The 19552-nt window shown below is 45.2% G+C and overlaps 5 protein-coding genes across 7 annotated transcripts; 3 read left to right on the top strand and 2 right to left on the bottom strand.

The window, feature by feature from the left end:
• Nucleotides 1–9: 9 nt before the first annotated feature.
• On the bottom strand, nucleotides 10–1958 carry LOC6734856 (SET domain-containing protein SmydA-8). Its single transcript, XM_016168284.3, has 4 exons — nucleotides 1887–1958; nucleotides 1754–1822; nucleotides 439–1702; nucleotides 10–381 (listed from the first exon to the last, which is right to left on the bottom strand). The coding sequence occupies exons 2-4, from the start codon at nucleotides 1804–1806 to the stop codon at nucleotides 232–234; spliced, it is 1467 nt and encodes a 488-aa protein (XP_016028118.1). The 5' UTR covers nucleotides 1807–1822; nucleotides 1887–1958; the 3' UTR covers nucleotides 10–231.
• A 166-nt stretch (nucleotides 1959–2124) lies between these two features.
• LOC6734854 lies at nucleotides 2125–19536 on the bottom strand. Of its 3 annotated transcripts, none has more exons than XM_016168282.3 (24): nucleotides 19368–19536; nucleotides 17669–18019; nucleotides 14791–15583; nucleotides 14434–14526; nucleotides 14315–14372; nucleotides 12002–12141; nucleotides 11769–11942; nucleotides 10373–11434; nucleotides 9881–9965; nucleotides 9006–9825; nucleotides 8767–8950; nucleotides 8589–8700; nucleotides 8377–8526; nucleotides 8269–8319; nucleotides 7892–8201; nucleotides 7696–7833; nucleotides 5957–6393; nucleotides 5301–5892; nucleotides 5059–5236; nucleotides 4798–4991; nucleotides 3155–4736; nucleotides 2883–3092; nucleotides 2712–2822; nucleotides 2125–2650 (listed from the first exon to the last, which is right to left on the bottom strand). In XM_016168282.3, exons 2-24 carry the CDS (start codon nucleotides 17692–17694, stop codon nucleotides 2462–2464), a joined length of 7689 nt encoding a protein of 2562 aa, XP_016028113.1. In that variant the 5' UTR covers nucleotides 17695–18019; nucleotides 19368–19536; the 3' UTR covers nucleotides 2125–2461. The 3 variants fall into 3 exon arrangements, with proteins under 3 accessions (XP_016028113.1, XP_016028109.1, XP_016028110.1); XM_016168278.3 differs by having other exon boundaries at nucleotides 19379–19536; XM_016168279.3 differs by lacking the exon at nucleotides 10373–11434 and having other exon boundaries at nucleotides 19368–19535.
• On the top strand, nucleotides 12207–12761 carry LOC27207274. The gene has a single exon (XM_016182995.3). It carries the CDS (start codon nucleotides 12266–12268, stop codon nucleotides 12665–12667), a length of 402 nt encoding a protein of 133 aa, XP_016028117.1. The 5' UTR covers nucleotides 12207–12265; the 3' UTR covers nucleotides 12668–12761.
• On the top strand, nucleotides 12954–13699 carry LOC6734855. Its single transcript, XM_039292277.2, has one exon. The coding sequence runs from the start codon at nucleotides 12954–12956 to the stop codon at nucleotides 13401–13403; it is 450 nt and encodes a 149-aa protein (XP_039148211.1). The 3' UTR covers nucleotides 13404–13699.
• Nucleotides 13484–14298, top strand: LOC27207905. Its single transcript, XM_016183536.3, has one exon. It carries the CDS (start codon nucleotides 13484–13486, stop codon nucleotides 14207–14209), a length of 726 nt encoding a protein of 241 aa, XP_016028115.1. The 3' UTR covers nucleotides 14210–14298.
• Nucleotides 19537–19552: the final 16 nt, after the last annotated feature.

The raw sequence follows: 19552 nt of genomic DNA, 5'->3' as shown, positions 1-19552 counted from the left end.
GCTGGCAACTTATTTTTAATTGAACGACAATTCTTTATTTATTTCTTGGTCAATGATTCCCCCACCCAGCCAAACGTTGAACCATGTCGCCGGTACACAATGTAAAAGTGGCAACAACTGAAGGGAGCGCATTGTGTACGCTTCCCTTCGACTAATCAAATTTGTTTTAAATTTAAAATTGCCATAGCTGGGCTACAAGCGGATATAAGATATATACCTAAAGTAGGGATATTATCTGCCGTATTTCTTTAAATCGGACTCAATCCGCTCCAGCTCCATCGAGATTCGGTCCGCAAGATAGCCTTCTGCCGAGTTTTCCGGCTCAAAGCGAAGTAGGTCCATTGCTTCTGTGGCCACCAGACTCGCGGTCCTCAAATGAGCCTGTAAAATACATTTATTTAATAATTTCAATTTTAAAAGTGTATTCACTTTACTCACCACATATTCCTTTTTGCTCAGATCACTTTCGGCAAATTGCAATTCTACCAGCTCCACCAAGGCTAGCAAGTACTCGAACAGACCAATGGCATACAGCTTGGAGATGCCTGGAACCACAGCCCGACAGACGGGCAGTAAGTCGGAGCAGAGTTCCACCCGGCGGGCGAGAAGTTTCTTGCAGGGCTGGTCCATCGAGTTCATTAAGGCAGCCGCTCGCAAAATACTAGCAATGTTCTGCTTGATGTCCAGCAGCATGAAATGATTGGGATGGAGCAGTGGCCCGTACTGGGTCAGCAGAGCTTCGTAGACCTGCAGGTCACCCATGGCGTCTACTAAGGCAGATCCCACTTCGGCCTGTAGTTCGTGGACCTCGGCCGCTGTTATCAGGGCTCTACAATCCGGGCAGCGCCAGTCTCCAAGTTTTCCGTTTGAATCAATCTCGCAAACTGAAAAGCCGCCGCACTCCTTGCACTTCAGGCTGCTCATGTGGGTGCCCATCTCGGTGGGATCCAGACAACGCGAGCAGGTACACTCCAGTCTCCTACTTAGACGCAGTTGGTGTTGTCTCTGACTGGTGCCCATCAGAGGATTGGTGTACGAGTTGTAGATAATGTCGCCAGGCTGCAGGGGAACTGCCGCATATAGCTTCATGTTGAACTGTTCATCCAAGGCCACCACCGTGTTCGGAACGCAGTGGTGCGGTAAAGTAGCACCCCAAATAAAAACTCCCTTCAAGGTATCACCATCCTTTGCGGTCACCTCGAAGGAATTACTGTCGATACGTATGCAATGGGCGTGAAGTGCATCCGAAGTTAGTCCCTGAGTGGGTAGAACATCCGCTAGGCCACTCTCCATTAGTGGACGCACCACTAGCTCCTCGTGCTCTTGCCACATTCCTTCTCCGTCGCGGTAATCACTCAGATTTATAGGAACATCGATGAGCATTTGGCAATCGGCTTTCGTACTAGGATTCTCCAGAAGAAGAAGGAGCTTTAAGAGTCCACATATGCCAAAGTTCTTCACAAGAATATCCTTGCAGAGGGCTTTTCCTGCTCCGCTGGTGAAAAACTCACACTCGAATTCATCATGCTGGTTGCAGTCCATGCAAAGGGGAAATACCTGACACCTTCGGCATATCACATACGATTCCTGAAGACACTGCGCGCACTTCAGCTGATGGCATTCCCAGTGCGGAGCTACCAGCAAAGGTCGCTCCTCCAATATAGTATCTCCCGGTTCGATGCCTATACTAGCCACCAGATGCCTGCACAGAAATACAAGTTAACTATTGTTTTAGAAAGCTATCCGAACTTACCTGCCCAACTTCTCATCGTGAGCCTGTTGAATATTTTCGCCAAATTCTTGCATCGATTACGTCTGTTGCCTGGCGAGAAAAGTAATTTAGTGATTCTGCCATTGGCGTCGTGGCTTGTGGTTCGTCTACTCACCTAAAACGCACTGAGCAATTATAAATATACTCTGCAGTGCTGCTGGCTGAGGAATATCCCTCATTTTCAGGAGCCCTGTCGTATTGCTAAGTACTTTTGCTAATTGCGTGCACAGCTCGAACGAGATGATGACTTATTTATAGAATCACTCGTTTGGAGGAGGTGAGGCCGCACTAACGTGTCTACTTTTCACTTTATTTTCCCTTTACGGAAAAATATGTATATGAACATTTTTGCGTTATTCTTCTCAATAACTATGTTGTTTATTGTTCTTTATAAATGTATCAAACATTGTGTGTTTATCTGATATTTTTTAAGTCGATAATATGCATATATATATGTATTTAATTAGTTTTACGAGGGGACAATGTTAGACTTAATTTAAAGTGTTATCGGCTCTTGTGGAATACATAATATTTTAAGAAAACAAATGAAGCTACATTAACAGTAGTAAAAGGCATGCTCTAAGAAAGGCTACTCGTAAAACATAGACGCCGCCAATTCAATTGGTCAAATGCGTGCGGGAAAAACAAGAACAAATATGTATTTTATACAAAAAAAATTAAACAAGTTTCCTATTCCTCATCCTCAGTGCTAGTAATCCTCATGGCTTCCGCTGTCTGTACCTGGCCGCTGGCGCTTGGTGATGCCGTGGGAATCGGCGTAGGCGTTGGCGTCAGCGAACTGTTGGAAATGGCGTCAATATCATCGTCAAACTCTACATCCTCAGCATGCATCAGCTTCTTTAGATCAAACGGAGTTTCCTGCGGAAGGGCACAGCATCAACATTTCTGATATTCTACTTTATTTATTTTGAGTCATTACCTTTACTTCATCAACTCGCTGTCGATCATGCAGCGCACTCAAAAGCTCGCGAAGGTGTTGATTCTCTTTACGCAATCGCTCCCTCTCCATATCGCGTTCGTTAATTTTTGGCTGTTATTAGGTAAATAGAAGTTATAGTGCTTATCTCGGCTTCAATTAGTTAGAACCTACCAAAAGCATGGAAATCTGCTCATTCAGTACTGTTACAATGCTGCTGAGTGCATGGCAGGGCACACTCGGCTCCAGCACACTGGCGTGCTGAATGCGATTCGGCCCACAGGTGCTGTTCGATCCTCCACTTAACTTATCCGTCTCTTTTAGAGCTTCAGTTGGTGATGTTTGAGTGGAGCTATCGACCGTAGTTACCGCGCCTTCTTCGATCTGTAGGAGGATATTAATTTAAAGATAACTTGTCACACATTGAAAATATTTTGTACACTTACGGTTTCCTCGTTGTCTTCCTTTTTGTCAACTACAGATTTGCTTGTGTTTTCAGCCGATTTTATCTCTCGGCTCTGGCTTGGTAATTCATCCACCGATGCTGTTGTCGCTGCTTCATTCTTAGAGGTCGTTGGATCTGCCACTTCCTTTGTGATATCCGCCTCCACACATTGCATCTCTTCATTGCATGATTCACTTAGCTTATCTGACGGCATAGTTTTCACTTCATTATCTTCAACCTTGGTCTCCGTCGTATCGCCTTCGAGTGGTTCCTGTTCCAGTAATCCATCCGGAACGGCATCAGTGGATTGACGTTTCGAGGCATCTATAACAACAGATTGTGAAGTTTTCGGCTCAGTTTTGAACGGAGCCAGTGGCGTCGTGGGTCGCTCATGTGGTTTGGACGGAATCGCCGGCAAGCGCAGTTCGTCGATCTCACAGTATCCGTCATCGTCTTCGTGTATGGCAACTTCGTCAAGATCAAGGGTTTGTAGTTTGGGCATCAGCCGCGATGGCGGTATCTGGGCCTGAGCCTGGGCATGCTGCCTATTGGGAGGCGGCAGCGGTGGTGGTGATGAGGAAAACGATGAGGATGGTGCCACCTTCTTACGAAGCTTTTCCTTCTCGTGACAGTGACCACAAACCACCGTGGACACCGCTGATACCTCTTGCTCAGGCGTCACGTGCATGTACTCGTTCAGCATCTTGGTCAGGGTTTGAATCTGATCGTAAGCAGCTAAAGCAATATCTGCACTGTCTTTCGGCGCCTCTGGCATCATGGCAATGTCCACAATCTGGTCATAGTGTTCCACTGGCAAACGGAAGATATCACAAATGATTTTCTGCTTCTCCAGCAAATCATTCCTAATGGAGGCGTCCAAACGGCGTAGCTTCTCTCCCGGTGTCAACACAGGTTCCGCTGTGTGAGCTGGACTAATGCTGACCTGAATGGCCGTGGGGTCCACCAAGGGGCTCTGCATCAGCAGGGTGCGCGTGTTGTTCGAGTTGTTCGAGCAGACAATGCTGGCGCTGTCGCGTTTGGAGTTACCTCCAACCATGCCATAGGTGGAGTTTCGCTCCTCTCCAGTAGATCCTGGTCTAACCGATTCCCTAGTCGACTGAGAGTGTCGTAAAGTAACGTCGTTTGATTCCGTCCCATTTGCCGAATACTTCTGAATGGGTTCCCCAGTGCTCCTTATGGACATAGTGCGATTAACTTCATTTTGCCTCGAACGCGGCTTTGGTGTGTTTACATAATCCGCATCAGATTCACTTGCTGTCGCATCCCGCTGAGGGTTTCGCAACTGAACTCCAGTAAGAGAGCTAACGTTACTATTATTAGTCGCTGGAGCTGGTGTAACCGTGGCTATAGGCAACATTGGGGCCAAAGGTGTGGTAGTCAATGTGGCTGTCGCAGCCAATGGCTGTACTGTATCGGTGCTCAACTCCAACGACTCTTTGGTGTTGGAATGCGGAATAGCGGCGAGAGCTGGATCACTAATACTCGTGTCATGGTTGCTTGATGCGTTCTTTGAACGATTCTTAGACTGACGAGCAGCCACATCCGAGAAGTGTTTAAACCATCTGCGAGAAAGCATTGAAGAATTAAGAAATGACTAACTGATGGAATGCAGGGATTACTCACGTCTTGCACTCCGAGCTACTAGGCGCGCGTAGCTCCAACATTTGTGATGTCTTCATCTTGATGAGGAAAAAGGAATTTTTGTCAGCCGCCTCCTGCCGGATCAAAGTGTCCGCATCGATGCTCATAATGGGACTGACTGGCTTATTGGTGATCGATAGCGGGGTGTGCAAGTTCTTAAGATAATATTTATCATCCTAAAGAAATAATTGTAAATGGTTAATTAATCACGTCTTTGAGAAGTTACTATGACTGTTAACTTGCCTGCTTGGTCAGCAAAACAATCATGTTTTCAAACAGAAGTCCATGTAGCTGCACGCTAGGATTCTTCTTGATCGTCAGATTGCCGTCATGGATGAGGTGATGTTGGGTCAGGTCCAATTTTTTAAACTCTTCCTTGTCATAGGAGGATCTGTCTAACTTACGCTGAATGTTTTGCAGCCTATTAAAATAAATAAAAAGTTTATTTAATATAAATAATCAGCACCCTTTTTATAGGCACATACTTGTGAGCATCCTCCGCTGTCTTTACTGCCTGGTTGACTTCGACAAGAATCCTTTTAGAGGATTCCACTGCCCGTTGAATGGCTTCCGCCTCGGTGGTGTTTTCTGGCAGCAAGCGCACGGTAACCTTGTAGAGGTTCTCAAACAGAAGCGGATACTTGGTGAGGCGCTGCAGCACGGTGGGCAGCAAGTCCTTCAGCTCGAGGCGGCGACATGCCTTGTGTGACTCCGACTTTTTCAATAGCTTTTGCAGCACCTCGTCCTTGTTGCGCTTCTCCTTGAGTGCCTCCAAGGCGATTTGCTGGCGGGCACAGAACTGAGCCGCAAACTCGCAGAGAACAACTCCAGACTGACCATCGAACATGTCAGCGAGCAGATCCCCTATGGTGTTCACCACGTGGTTATGCTCGATGCGTCGTTGCTTAAGACTCTGCTCGAACGCGCCATGAATCTCACGGAGCGACAGCAAGGCGGGCGGGAACAACAACAGCAAATGATCCTGGGACAGCAATCCACTCTCATAGAGTGGCAGGAAGAATAATCGATCCAGCAGCTTTAGGGTGCGCACATGGTTGCGTTCAGTTTGATAGATTTCTACAGTATACAGTACAGCAATACAGTATTGTTTTATTAAATAGAGATGTAAGGATTAATTTACCATTTATAATCTCCTGACGCTTCTTCTCAGCGTCCGTTAAAGCTGCCAACACCTCTGCGGCCACCATGGAACTCCAGTCCGCCTCGTTCACATCGTCTTCATCCTCGCTCTCCAGCGTCCAACGAGCTACAGGCAATGGGTGGCCAGCATTCCAGAAACTAGAGTTGCTAGCTGCACTGCTCCCAGCGGCCCCTGCCAAACCCGCCTGAAAGGAATCCTGCTGGCAGTACTGCTGGGCGTGCTGCTGGATGAGCAGATGGGGATGCTGGTTCTGGTTCAATCCCATTGGCGGCACCTGGACGCCACCCGCTGCTCCGGTTGCAGCAAAGTGCTCCATTGACGTGCTGGGACTCTCGCTGCCGCCAGCTGAAGAGAGACTAGAATTCGAACTGGCCACATAGTTGGCATTCGAAAGACCCAAGTCCAGTTGCTCATCACTGCGTTGAAAGATAAGAAAAGTAAACAATATTGAATGTGTTCGTTAAGGTATCATAAAACCAATGTGCTCAGAAAAAGAAAAAGATATACAAGCCTAGCGCAAATGCGATTATATAAACTTAAAAATAAAAACAAATAAATTCAAAAAATTCTTTAGGGCTTCTTGTCAATAAAATTAGCAGTTGTATATTTTGATCATTTCGAATGTGTTCAATTTCGATCGATTTGAATATGTGCACACATTTCCCCAGAATTATAAGTGTAACATCCAAAAGCTCTATTTTTAGATTTACACCAAAGAATAATTCCGTTTACATGAGTGACTTTATCACGAGTGTTCTGTGATGTACTATTAGAATTGGGGATCACATATCAAAATTCAAATAAAATATTGATTTACTTGAAGCTATTAAAGTTAAGGGTCGTCTTGAAGCTTTTACTGCGATTAAACCGAATATTTCTTTCCATTGCCACTATTTTGATTTTCAATTGCGTTCCGTGTCGGACCGATGAGTCAATTCCAACGCGAGAAATGCCACTGAAAGGGCAGCAGTTCTGGCAGGTGTTGGTAGAAAAATATGTCGGGAGCAGTTGCTCAAACAGTTTGTCAACAGGAAGCAAAGAAACGAGGATAGCTGGAAGCCAGGACGCAAGCTGGCATTGGCTAACATGGTCGGGAGCGGACTGGCGTAACCTACATTGCGCTGCAAAAAGCGGGGCGGACAATATAATCGATGTCAATGCCGGCGTCTAATCAACTATCATATCCACAGTGCCTGCTAAACGTATACGTATGCGGTAATGGTCACCGTAAACATTAGACGATGTCTGTGGTAATGATAAGTCGAAGGCTGGATACCCTGGTCGACGGCCCAGCGGGGGCAATTCCATGAAAACGTATTAATGCATTGTCTGTTAATCATATCCTTGCCAACTTGAATATAGTTTAATTAAAAACTGAAACTAAAGCGAATCTTTTAGAATAAACGTGCAGTGGAAAGTCTGTGGAAAGTTTGCGCCACAGAGACGCGACAACGGAAAGCAGACAGCATATATTGATTGCAGTGCGTCGCAATTCACATTAATTAGTAAAATTAATATCCGGTTACTTGGCGGCCACAGAAAGGCGTAGGAAAATGCTTTAGTTGAGAGGATCTAGGGAGTGGCTCAGACAATGACAATGGAATGAAAGAATTTATTTGGTAAGCTGAGACGGCGAAGGAGGACAAGAAATAAAGACAGTAGGTCAGGACTTCCCATTCTCATCCTAGATGTCAGCGAAATCGATTGCTTAAACTTACTTGGGACGCGACGACAAGCTTGGATCAGAGGTCTTGCGGCGACTGTTGCGGTTCCTCTTGTTGGACAAGCGCTCCTTGTAGGATTCCGACCGATTCACGGAGACTGGCGCACTTTTGTGCTTCGGATGCTGACTGTAACTGCGGATGATAAGGTGTCTCATTAAACGGAAAATAATGAAACATTAAATATTCTTACCGCTCCCTCCGCGCTTCTTTATCCACTGTATCCAGGGCGTTTAGTTCGGCAAACGCACTCAAACCTGCTGCCACGGATCCGCTGGTTGACGGAGTCGTTGACGCCACACTCGTGGATAAATCCATGTTGCATCCGGCTCCACCGCCGGGGTTAATACTGTCGTTGGCACAGCTGCCGTGAAAAGAATTTTGCAGGTCGGTGGTGTTCAGCGCCGAAGTGTTGCAGGAGGTATTCCCATTCGACCTTATCGATATGTTCGCATCCGGTCGCCGATCAGAGGGTTGACGCACAATCGACGTCTGACCACGGTCTGAAAAGAACAGATTTCAGAATTATATTAGTAATTCAGTGTTAGATTTTGGGTTTAATTAACGCACCTGGAGTCAACTCAACATCCAATTCCTCATCTTGCCGACTTCGCTTTTCATCTAGAAGAAGAATATAAATCATTAAATTCCGATTCAGTGTAAAATTCTCCTACTTACTTCCAATGACGTCGCTGGTGCGCGGTCGAATTTTGCCCATGAATTTACTGATCTTGTCGTTGTGGGCGAGACGTTTTGCCTGGGGCAAGGGACCGGGACAACTCTCGTCCACTACTTTCGAGCACTGACGGTGTATGTTCAATTTACAGTCTGCAGCACGGAAGTCGAAAATATACTCATTCATCAAAAGCAAATTTAAGAGAGATGCTCACCTGTACAATGATAACCTTGCGGGCTCACGCCCCAGATAATCGTCTGACAATGATTGCAGTGCGTCACTTCATAGTATTGACGCAATACCAATGGATGACCACGAACATTCATCTGCAGGGTGATCGATTTTTATTTCAAAAATAATTTACAATAAATACAGCATTTCAAATGTCATACCTTGCGATTTTTGCCCATAATACGCGACTTGAAACTCTTGTCTCTGCTCACAAAGTGGTGGACCCGCTCAACGATGCTGCTTGGAGGCGGACGAGTGTTGAAAATACGGTAGATGACGGTGGAAAGAGCAGAACACAACGCCACCTTCCGTACATCCTCCGGCGGTAAACCGTTCTCATCCTCACTGGAAAGGTAAATGTTTAAATACATACAAAAGCTAAATATATTTGCATATTCACATCAGCGCATGAAGATTGGGCATTAAATATTTGTCGATGATTTGCTCCTTTAGCTTATCCGTTTTCGCCTCGGCCAGCTTGTCGTCCGTGGGTCCGTAAATGGTTCCCAGGCCGGCGGTGCGCTTCTGCTGAAACTCACGTAGCTGCTCACTGATCAGGTCCTTGGCCCGCTTTCGACTACGCAGAAAAACTGTCCGTAGGATCTCCACTTTGTCATACTCCAACTGCAGGACATTATCCACCTCGCGGGCCAGTGATTCATCTTGGCGATACCATGACAATGGAGCCCGCGGCACGAGGAATGTGGAGTGGATTTCGTAGGCCCATTTCCGCATGTCCTTGGAGGTGCCCTCCTTGTACAACTCAGTAATCAGGTAAAACAGAAGTGGCGCGGGATCCGAGTTTGAGATCACGTAGTTTAGGAAGATGGCTAGGAAAGTGACGTTCTCAGCCTCCAACAAACGAGTTAGATTGTTGAAGGGTCCGTTCTCGTCAATGAAGGGCTCATCCAAGTCCGAGTTTTCGTCCTCCATCGAGATGATCTCCTTCTGCGTATCGTTCGACTGGGCCGCATGCATGTGGCCGGAATGTAAGGATATCGGGATCGGAGAAGAGGCTCCCGCCATCGGCGTAAACTGATGCGACTCGATAAAGACTCCAGGTCCGGCTGCTGCTGCTCCACGACTATTCTCATTCGGATCTTCCAGCACGGTCATGTGGGAGCTGGATAGATATGGTGGTGGTGGTGTTCCGGGCGGGGAGGATTCGCCATCCTTTTCAACAATCTCCCACGAGCCCGAAGTAGTTTTTGTTAACCGATCTGTTAATGATTTCATATTTAGGTTTAGAAAAAGGTAAAACCAATTTTATCTTACCCGGGTGACGTGGATGCATATTGTCAGGTGAAGAACCAACGCGTCGATGTTTGTTTTTTCCCAAATTCGGAGTCTGTCCCAGAGCCTGTGAAGGTAGAGGCGTATAGAAATTAAACTATCAGGATAAACAATATTTGGCCCAAATTACACATGAAATAAGAAGTAATTTAACCTGTAAATAGCTTTTCAAAATCTACATCTCCGATGCAAATAATATACCCAAAATAAGAATTTCCTGCGTGTTATTCATTGTTATATATAATCAAAAGTGTTTTCGTTTGCTGTTAGTTGAGCTAGCGGAAAGCTAATTAAAAGTAATATTATTAACATTCGCAACTTATGATGGCGTCAATTAATTAATTAGAAGCATGAAACAGAGAAATGTTAGAGAATGAAAAGGGTGTAAGAAATAAAGAATTAGAAGGTTAGGATTTCGGCAGTGCTTTTCTTGGCAGAGAGATAAAGAGATCGAGTGATTCGTTGGCTACTTACGCCTGTGGCCTGGCCACCGCTCATTTGCTGCTGCTGCTGCTGTTGATATTGCTGCAGCTGCTGGACAATGTTGGGTCGTTGGGACAAAGGAAAGGCAATGTTCAGATTATCGTTCTGCACCGCTGTTGTTGTGGACACCAGAGGATAGTTGAATGCAGTGCCCACGGAATTGGGTTGAGCGAGATTCTGACAGCTGCCGCGGCTCATATCCTCCGTCATCATGCCAGGCAAGCGAGGCGGTAGCGGTGGTGGACCCCCATCTACCTCAATGGATCCTCCGGTTGCTCCAGCTGCACTCGCCGATTCCATTTGCAGGAACATCTGGGTGGACATCTTAGGATCCGATAAGGCCTTCGTTTTGATCTTGGACCGCTTGGACTTGGCATTGCTCGGACTGTTGTCAGTGCTGCTAGGCAGTTGTTGTTGTTGGGATCTATTTAACTGGGGACTTGTGGCGCGATCCAGATCGGAAACGGGAGCCACCAGATGTGACCCGCCCGGCGACGCGTTTCCGTTCTTCAGGTCCAAATTCAACTGCCTGGGCGGATTCCTCTGCGGCAGTGGTGGCGGCACATCCTCCTCGATCAAACTCCTCGAAATCAGGAACTTGTTTTTGCCTTTCGACGACGGTCCAGTTTCCTTAAAGCGATGTTGTTGCTGATGCGGATGGAAGAACTGCTGCGAGGTCGGAGTGCTGGTGTGCTGATGCATCGACTGAGACATTGACTCCGCTTGGTGGCTCATGCGTTGCTGCTGCAGGAAATCCGTCGTTAGGCCAAAGGGAGATGAAGTCGTTAGGTCCTTTTCGATCTTATTTTTGCGCGTGCCCAGCGACAAGGACGAAAGGGAACGCGGCAGGAGGGACAGGAATGCGGGTGAGGTGCTAGCTGGCTGTTGCTGTGGCGGATAATTGTTGTTGTGGAGATTGTGGTGGTGGTGAAGATGATGGAATTGCTGATTGCTGTGAGTGGCGGACGCGGACAAGTGTTGGATTTGGTTGGGCGTTAGTAATGCTGTGTTCTTATTGCCAGCGGCCGCCTGAAGTTTAACAGTCGGTGCATCCTGTGTTAGGGTTTCATCATGGGAGTGCGTTAGAATGCCGCGAAATGGAAGAGAAAGATAGAGATCATGTAGCATCAATCGGTTTCAACTGAATCCCTTTGGAACTCTCGTTTCATTTAGCGCTCAACTCAAACTCAAAACGGTTACGAACAGCGAAAGAGCATTGTTAGATTGTATTATTAGCTGGGTTAACAGAGCTGCTTGGCATCTGCTTGCGGCATTAATATAATGTTTCGGAAGGGACAGGATTCCTGGGCTTATAGAGATTTCGCAGACCTCCTAGATTTCCTAAGGTACAAATAGATACACCCAACAGAAATATTCCCTCACTCACCTCGGCTCCCACTTGATGCAGTTGCTCGCGCAGCTTACGGATATTCGCCTCAGATAGCTTGTAGCTCGGATTATTTTGATCGCTTTTCAATCGCTCCAGATTTAGTTTCTCCTGCTCCAGCATTTTCTGCAAGGTCTGGATCTTGTAAGTCTCCATCTCCCTACGCTTAATACTCTGCAATTAAAAACGAATGAAATTGGGATGATCTAAGGGCTACCATTTCAGATACTTACGTCCACCGGCTGTGGCCCAGTTATAGAAGCGGTACGATCTCGTCCAGAGAGAATGGGTGTCGAGGGCGTTACCACTGATACCGACGAGGGTCGCGTTAACTTCTGACTTCGCTTCACCGCCAGCTCAACAGTTGTCGAGGCTTAAAAGTTTAATTGATAAATGATAAGAAGTTTTGATTAGTTTGTCAACCATTAATATTTATTTGGATTTTTCCACAAATTTTCTAATAATCTATTCGAAATATTTCCTTTTTCAAATTCAAAATGATTTTGAACAGGCTCATTAAGCTTGTGCTATTTTCCAGTACCATTTACTTGGTCAAAGCACTAGGAGTTTGGGAGGAACCATTCGAAGCCAGAAACAGTACACTCGGTAAAGAAGGAGAAGAACCTTTGGAGACGAAAAATTCAAAAGACAAGTCAGAGGAGGGTACAGATATTGGTGCCACCATATCCAAGGAACTCCAGAAGAAAAAAGAGGATTTGGAGAAAAAGTTTTGCCCCAAAGGCACCTTCTGCGAGCCCCCACCAAAGCCCCTAAGCAAAACAGTTGGCGACGCACTTTCTAACACATGGGGGGTCTTAAAAGGGATTCCGTCCTACTGGAGCGAAACCTTCGAAACGGTGGGCGCTAGGATCTGTCAGTTTTTCAGAGGAGATAAATGAGCTTTATATTTAAGTCAGCATCTATAAAATGAATTGCAACAGAATTCAACTGAACCATTTACTTCTCTGCAATTAATGGTTCCGAATTTTTCCAAAACTTAGTAAACATAACCTTTAACTTTTGAACAATATTCAAAATTCTGTTGAAATCTGAAGTCAAAAATGCATTAAAAATTTTGACTAACCATTTTCGTCCACATCAAGGGTCAAGCTAAGATTATAACCAAAGTGAAAAGATTTAGTTTCAAAATTAAACTCTCTATTGGACTATATATACGGAATAGGCATGTCTGTGAGTCAACTTAAGCCCGAGGAGCAGGTGGTTATTGCAGCTTCCGAGAATCTATCAATGGGTCCTTCCCCACTTGGAGAAAGCCAGTTCAATTTCGTGGCTGCAAACAACTGCAGTGTGGCTCTCCAGCGGGGATTCTATTTCTCCCTTCGGATGCCCGACTGGGCTAAGGACTTTAAGCACCAGACCCAGAAGATACTATCCCATGGTTTTGACTGCCCAAGGAGAAGTTTTAAAAGTAGCAACGACTCGGAGATGTCGAAATTCTATGCAGATTATCGTTCTGAACGTTATGGCGAAATCTTTTCGGAGAGCAGTAATGCACAATTCTTTGAAAACATTCCCCGAGAAATGCAAGTTTCCAATCAAACGAAATCAAAGCGAGCACTGCGATCACCCAAGATTAAGGACGACTTAACGTGTGGCAAAAAGGTGCCATCCTAAACACCCTGGCATTGGCTGTCTAAAATTCGAGGTCACACAGGAAACATCACAAGGAGTTCGGCTTTCCGAAGCTAGGTAAAATGGTTGTGGGCCTGATTTTGCGAGCGGGCGTTGTCTACGCTGTGGTAATGGTCACCAAGAACTACGGCGTGTGGGAATCGCCAACCAAGACGCAGGATGTGTACGATGAAACCGTGGAGCGCATCGAACCCTACGCCGATCGGGCGCGACGTAAACTAAATATGTGTCCGCCTAGGCCACCACCGGAAGGAGAATGGTCCTTCTTTGGCGTCTACTACTACAACAAGTTAGTTAAATCGGTTTTCGACTTACTAAGCGTCTTTCCCGCTGGACTGGCTGCGTTTTTGGAGAAAGTGCCAAGCTTTGTCAACGCTTTCAACGAAACCATTCAAAAGTACATTAAGGAGAGCCAGTCCAAGAAGAAAGAAATAACGATATCCAAGGGACAGCTGGACGAGACTCCTCTGGTCAGACCTCCCGGACTGGTGCCACCGCATTGCAAAGACAAGAACTGCCCGAAGGCTCCTCTGATTCCACCAGGATGCGACCGGAACAGGGATAGCTTTATCTACGAGCCACGATTACCCAAAAAGCCACCGTGTGAGTGCGCCAAGTGCAAGCAACGTCAGGCGGAGAATTGGAAGGACAACAAACGCAAGTGCCCCAGAATACCTAGCAGTGAAGCCAAGTGTAGATGTGGAGAGGGACCTCAGTCAGAAGCCCGCTCGGAGCCCATCAAATCCTGCAAACAGTGCCGAAAGACACCTCGAGAAACCTCTACCTAGAAATCCCCTGAACCAAATCTCCTCAGACCATTGACCAAATTTATTGTACCATCACCTAGACAATATAAATTTGATTGCTTTCTTGTAAAGACTATGTTTTCATACCTTTTATAAGACCCACTACAGTTGGATGCTTCTCTAGTCGCACTTCATGGCCGTTCACCTAAAATTGAGTGGTCAAGAACATAAGAACTTGGTGCACTAGGAGAATTTATCCTACTCACCCTTAGTATCATATCGCCAGCAACCAGGCCTGCAATCTCCGCTGCGCCTCCGGGTTTAACGCTCTCCACAAAGACAGGATTATCTCCGGAGACCTGTAAATGATTTAGATAAATGTAAAAATATGTGTAAATTTACAAGTTTATAGCCAAGAGAACACCCTTAAATGTTAAATCAATTATAATGGCATTTTAAAGTCGACAGTTACAGGCATTTGTTGCCCAAGCTAAAGGTTAAAGCCTACAAAAAAGCTTTATGACACTTTTTATTGCCAGTAAATTCTAACGTGTTACGTTAAATTTGAAATATCCATAACAAAGAAAAGGGTTACACTCCGAGATGAATGTATAGGCACATACCTTCATCCCGTATCCGTTGCTATCTTTTCGCACAGTCAGGGTTAAATACTGAAAATTTTTTGGTAATGCTAGGCTTGGCGTAGTCGGCGTGGTCGCTGGCGTCGTGGACTCCTGGGTGTGGCCACCACCCAGATCCCGGGAGAGGGGGGTCAGATTGAGGCTACTGCGCTCCCCCGGCGCCTGGAGAACGGGGTTGGCGTTGTCCGATTGATTCAATTGCACGCCCCCGCCCATTATGCTGCCGTTGTTGTGGCTCGCGTTGTTATTATTGGCGGCGGTGGGCGTGGCTGGGGCAGAAACACCACCACCAGCTGCAACCGTGGAGTCACCATTCATTTGGGTCTGCTTGTAGCTCGATGGCAACGGCGGCGTCTGCGGCGGCACGGCGTTCTGGTTCTCCCGATCCTTGTCTCGATCTTTGTCCCGATCCCTGTGACCACTAAGGCTGCTGGCCAGACTACTTAGGCTGCTCGCCAACGAAGGAGACCGCGGAATCTTCGATTTGTTCGCCAACTGCTTTTGCTTCTGCTTGCTCTTCGAGTTCTTTACAGATTTCTGCTTGGGCGCTGGCAGCTCGGGAACCGAGTCCACAACAATTGCTGGTGACTGTGGCGCAACCGCTGACGGGCCTGCAGATGTTGCTCCTGGTCCAGTTGCAGTTCCAGGTCCTGAGTGGCTGGATCCGTTCGTGCTGGTATGGCTCGCTGATGTCTCCGGGGGCTGAATGCTTGACTCTTCTGGTATCTCCTGAACCTCATCGTATTCATGTTCGTCAGTATATAAATCTAGTAACCTGACGGAACAAAATATACATGTAGTTTATTAAAAACTCTTATTTAAAACTAATTCAGATAAGCTCAAGTGTAATTAAAACAATGCCCGCATAACATGAACTCCATCTTGATCTCTGACTGCAGAGAAGTAACCATTTTTTCAATAAGAAATATCGCTGTGGATATTTTCATTGTTTTAAAGTCTTCGCTATAAGTGACTAAATTTTCTATCCATCGGTTATCTATCAAATCTTTATCTTCATTTACTCAGATTAGCTGTCACCAGCACCATTTTACTAATCTTGTAAAACCTTTTATCGCCTTTTTATACCCACTGATTTGGTGACTACCGCCTCTGTGCTTACAATTAATTCATTTTTATTGTTCCTTTACTAAACCAGAAGGTTGATTAGCTAGTTAGTTTGTATACCCCTTAAAATACTAGACTTCAGGCATTGAATAGAACCAGCGGATTGCCAGCTCAATCATCTATGAGCGGTAATCAATGCTGAATAATTTCATGGCGGAACTGTTTCTGCTCTTCGCCAACGATTCCCATATGGTATGCTGGGTTTTAAAGAGCAGATAGCTAGATTAGTGGCTAATCAAGACCTCGCCGTGAATGCGACAAACATGTAACGAAAGTCACGGCCAAAGCCAAAGCGATTTGTCGTCGCTGGTGGGTCTCTTTTAATTGAGCTAAAATTAAATCAGCCAGAAGAATAGATACACTTTAATTGCCGTTTATTTGATCATTTTGCATGTGAATGGAATGGATATACATATGTACATATGTCCCAGTATACAGTGTGTACCACCTTCGGACCCGTTCATATACCGGAATATAATAAAAGCTCATTTCCCGCCTGGTGAATTCATCATTATGATGAGTTATTTCCATAACAGCCGGCCAGGCGGGCAAGACCTCCAAAAATCAAATGTTTACATTAACTTTTTTGACTGATTGGCCCATGTCAATAGCATGTCTCTCCGTTTGATCCAAGTGAATTCTCTTTCTGTCTAAATTTAGCTGCCGTATTTTGAGGAAATCTTGCTGCAGCCCGTTGACGGGCTGGCATAAAACCTGTTAAGGCCCACAAATTAGACGACAACACCAGCGATGGTGAGCTGTTTATAGATTTAAATCATTTTGCATGGGTATATTATACAATTCGTGGTTAAGACACCACCACCAAATGCACACACAAGCATGCTTAGAAAGTCACTGGTTTCGCCAATCTATTTGGGCTAAAACTTCCCTCGGTGGCAATAAAAGAAATAAATGGTAAAATGTGAAAACTGGCCGCTCCCTAAGTTGGTGCGCGTATATATGTATTAAGTCATCCGTTTGGCAGTCGAAACCGCACAAAAACAACCCCAAGCTTGGGGGAACTATTGGTATAAACAATCAGCAAACACAGTGCGTTTCAGAACTGTGAGACGGCGCAAAGTTTCACCTCGTCAATTGGCGATTTTCAAACAACGTTTGCTGACTAATCACGGGTCAAATGAATTAGTAATTGTTTACAAAAGTTGATCGGTGATCTAATGCACAGTTAAATCATCTGTAACTGGCTTAAGAACTATTTAAAATGTAGTAAAATACCTATATACCTATTATTTGAATATAATTTCAAGGGTTCTTGAAGGCCGCTACACTATTTAGGCAACGATCTTACATAAGTTTCTAGTTCTTAAGGGTAGCCCTAATATGTTAACTTATAGTAAAGCACTTAGGTCAAGAATTTTAAGGCTGCTTTCATAAGTAAAAACTCTACCGATTTGATATAAGAGCTTTACCCTTTTGGGTGACTAATATCTTCTTCTACTCGCACACATAACTTCGAGATTTCATTAAAATTATTCAATCCCCACAACCAGTTGACACTGCCTTTGAAATTTGCATTAAACCTGCCTCTATACTGTATATTTTGTATATTTATTAGTATGTATAATCGACTGTTGCTTGCGAATAAGAGCGAAAATAACAATTATTAAGTCTCTCGAGGACAAAAGATAAATTCTTATCGCAATGCGAGCAATTTAACCAGTGGGAAAGTGGGGGAAATTGTAGCGCATGGAGACAGTGGAGCAGTTGAACTCACCGTTTTTTGATTGATGGGTCATCCATAGGGTTTCCTGCGATGGCTTTTGCTGGCTGCTGTGCGGGTGCGAAGATGCAAATTCAAAGGCATGCGTAAGCCACTCGAAGTCGGAGGATTTCGTGGAGTATTGTTCGCATTGGTTTCGGGCCAGTCACCAGCGCAGTGGTTGCGGAATGCTTTCGGCAGCTATTTTTAAGTTAGCTAGTAAAAACGGGCCGAAATGAATCCAGAAGTGATTTAATTGCCTCGATTTTCGTTGCTTTAGTTCTGTTTTATGGTTTTTTGGTTGCACTATTCCAATGGGTTTTGATATGTGTATATATATTTTGCACTGCTACTTTTCACTTAAACCTGTGGGCACACAAAATTCGTTTGAAGACATTTCGGACATTAATGCATGTACATTAAAATATTTGTTTGCATTTTTCTTTTTTTTTTTTTGAGTGGGTGGTGAAAGGTTAAGAGGGATGGGGCGGCTCGGACAGGGTTCAAATGCAGGCAGCAATCTCCTTGCAATTTCATTGTTTTTATTCCAACACAGATAACTGAACAGCACACCCACACACTCACGCGCAAGCCATACATATTCCAATGGCTATGGCTCTCTCGCCGCGCTCGTTCTCTCTCACTCTCTCTCTCTTAATCTCTTGCTTTCTCTGTCACTCGCAGGCAGCAGTTGTTGCTGGTTTTATTGTTGTGCTTTTTGCTGACTAGTTTTCACGAAACATTTAATGGATGACGACTTGGGGTTGGGGGAAAACAAGTTTTTGGCCAAAAATTGAAATACTAATGCTATACTAATGGGTCAGAGCGGACACACAAGCAGGAAAATTCCAGCGATCCTTTCCAGATTTGCGTATTTTCCATTGGAACAGCTGATTGTTCAATTAATCGCTTGTTCAATTAGCGTGACGAAAACCCGAAAAGAAAAACAAAGACTCCCTCTCTCTCTTCGAATTTGCACTGATCTCACTGTTTGTTTACCTAAATAAATCAATTCTTGCAGTTTCACTCCTCTTTAATTAAACGCAAATATTTAATTGAATAAATATGTATACACACAAACTGGACTGACTGACTGGCTGAGTGTGTGTGTGTGGGGGTGCGAGTGCGATCATCGCCGCAAACGCAAAGGCAAAACAATATGGCTGCCGCAAGCCACTTGTTAGAGAAAAACAAGCGATTCGGAGCCTCGGAAAGCGTCCAGTTGTTTATCATGTACTCATTAATTCGATCGCCTCCCGCTCCACCAAGCCGCACATCCCTAAAATCGAATTAAAGCCATGTACTGCAGTTCAAGAGTTCAGCACTCGACGCACTCACACACGCGCGTCGTTCCCTCACACTCACTGCCACCGATGGGCGAGTGTGGAAAATAAATACACATATGCCGTCATACATGCGATGCCCCTATAAGCGCGCTGCGTCTGTCTGCGTGCGATGGGTTAGAGATCATTTTTAGACAAATTTGCGTACAATATTTCCTGGCAATTGCAAGCTCGCGAATAAACGTTTTTCCCGTTGACGAGCGTGCACAAATGCACTTAAATATGTATGAATTTAACGCCAGTGTGTGGGTGCGCGGAATGCATGTAAAAGTCACTTTTTTTATTTATTGCTTTTGTTGCTGCAGTGAGCTCACGCGTAGCGAGTTGCGCATCATTCTTTCTCTGCTTCGCCACTTTCGCCACGCACTTACTTAAAACGCACTCGTATTGCCACTAATTGTATTCCACAAAGCTACGAAAAATGTTTTTATTTTTTTCGCTTATCGCGCCTTCAACACGCACACGACGTTCTTTTCTTTTCAGCTTGAAAATTGGAATGAAATGACGAGAAAGAGCGCATATCTGCCAGTGTTGAAAAGGGCTTCAGTTCGGTACG

The sequence above is a fragment of the Drosophila simulans genome, chromosome 2R (genome assembly GCF_016746395.2).
Source record: "Drosophila simulans strain w501 chromosome 2R, Prin_Dsim_3.1, whole genome shotgun sequence".
NCBI classification, from domain to species: domain Eukaryota; kingdom Metazoa; phylum Arthropoda; class Insecta; order Diptera; family Drosophilidae; genus Drosophila; species Drosophila simulans.
This window is presented reverse-complemented; position numbering and strand designations above follow the sequence as displayed.

Bases quoted from the DNA above. Each gene is read 5' to 3' on its own strand.
- LOC27207905 (XM_016183536.3), top strand. From the start codon at position 13,484: ATGGTTGTGGGCCTGATTTTGCGAGCGGGCGTTGTCTACGCTGTGGTA.
- LOC6734856 (XM_016168284.3), bottom strand. From the start codon at position 1,806: ATGCAAGAATTTGGCGAAAATATTCAACAGGCTCACGATGAGAAGTTG. The intron at 1,703-1,753 runs GTAAGTTCGGAT...ATTTCTGTGCAG, and splicing joins CACGATGAGAAGTTGGGCAG to GCATCTGGTGGCTAGTATAG. The intron at 382-438 runs GTGAGTAAAGTG...TGTATTTTACAG, and splicing joins TGAGCAAAAAGGAATATGTG to GCTCATTTGAGGACCGCGAG.
- LOC27207274 (XM_016182995.3), top strand. From the start codon at position 12,266: ATGATTTTGAACAGGCTCATTAAGCTTGTGCTATTTTCCAGTACCATT.
- LOC6734855 (XM_039292277.2), top strand. From the start codon at position 12,954: ATGTCTGTGAGTCAACTTAAGCCCGAGGAGCAGGTGGTTATTGCAGCT.
- LOC6734854 (XM_016168282.3), bottom strand. From the start codon at position 17,694: ATGGATGACCCATCAATCAAAAAACG. The intron at 14,527-14,790 runs GTATGTGCCTAT...AATCATTTACAG, and splicing joins GCAACGGATACGGGATGAAG to GTCTCCGGAGATAATCCTGT. The intron at 11,943-12,001 runs GTAAGTATCTGA...TTTTAATTGCAG, and splicing joins CTGGGCCACAGCCGGTGGAC to AGTATTAAGCGTAGGGAGAT.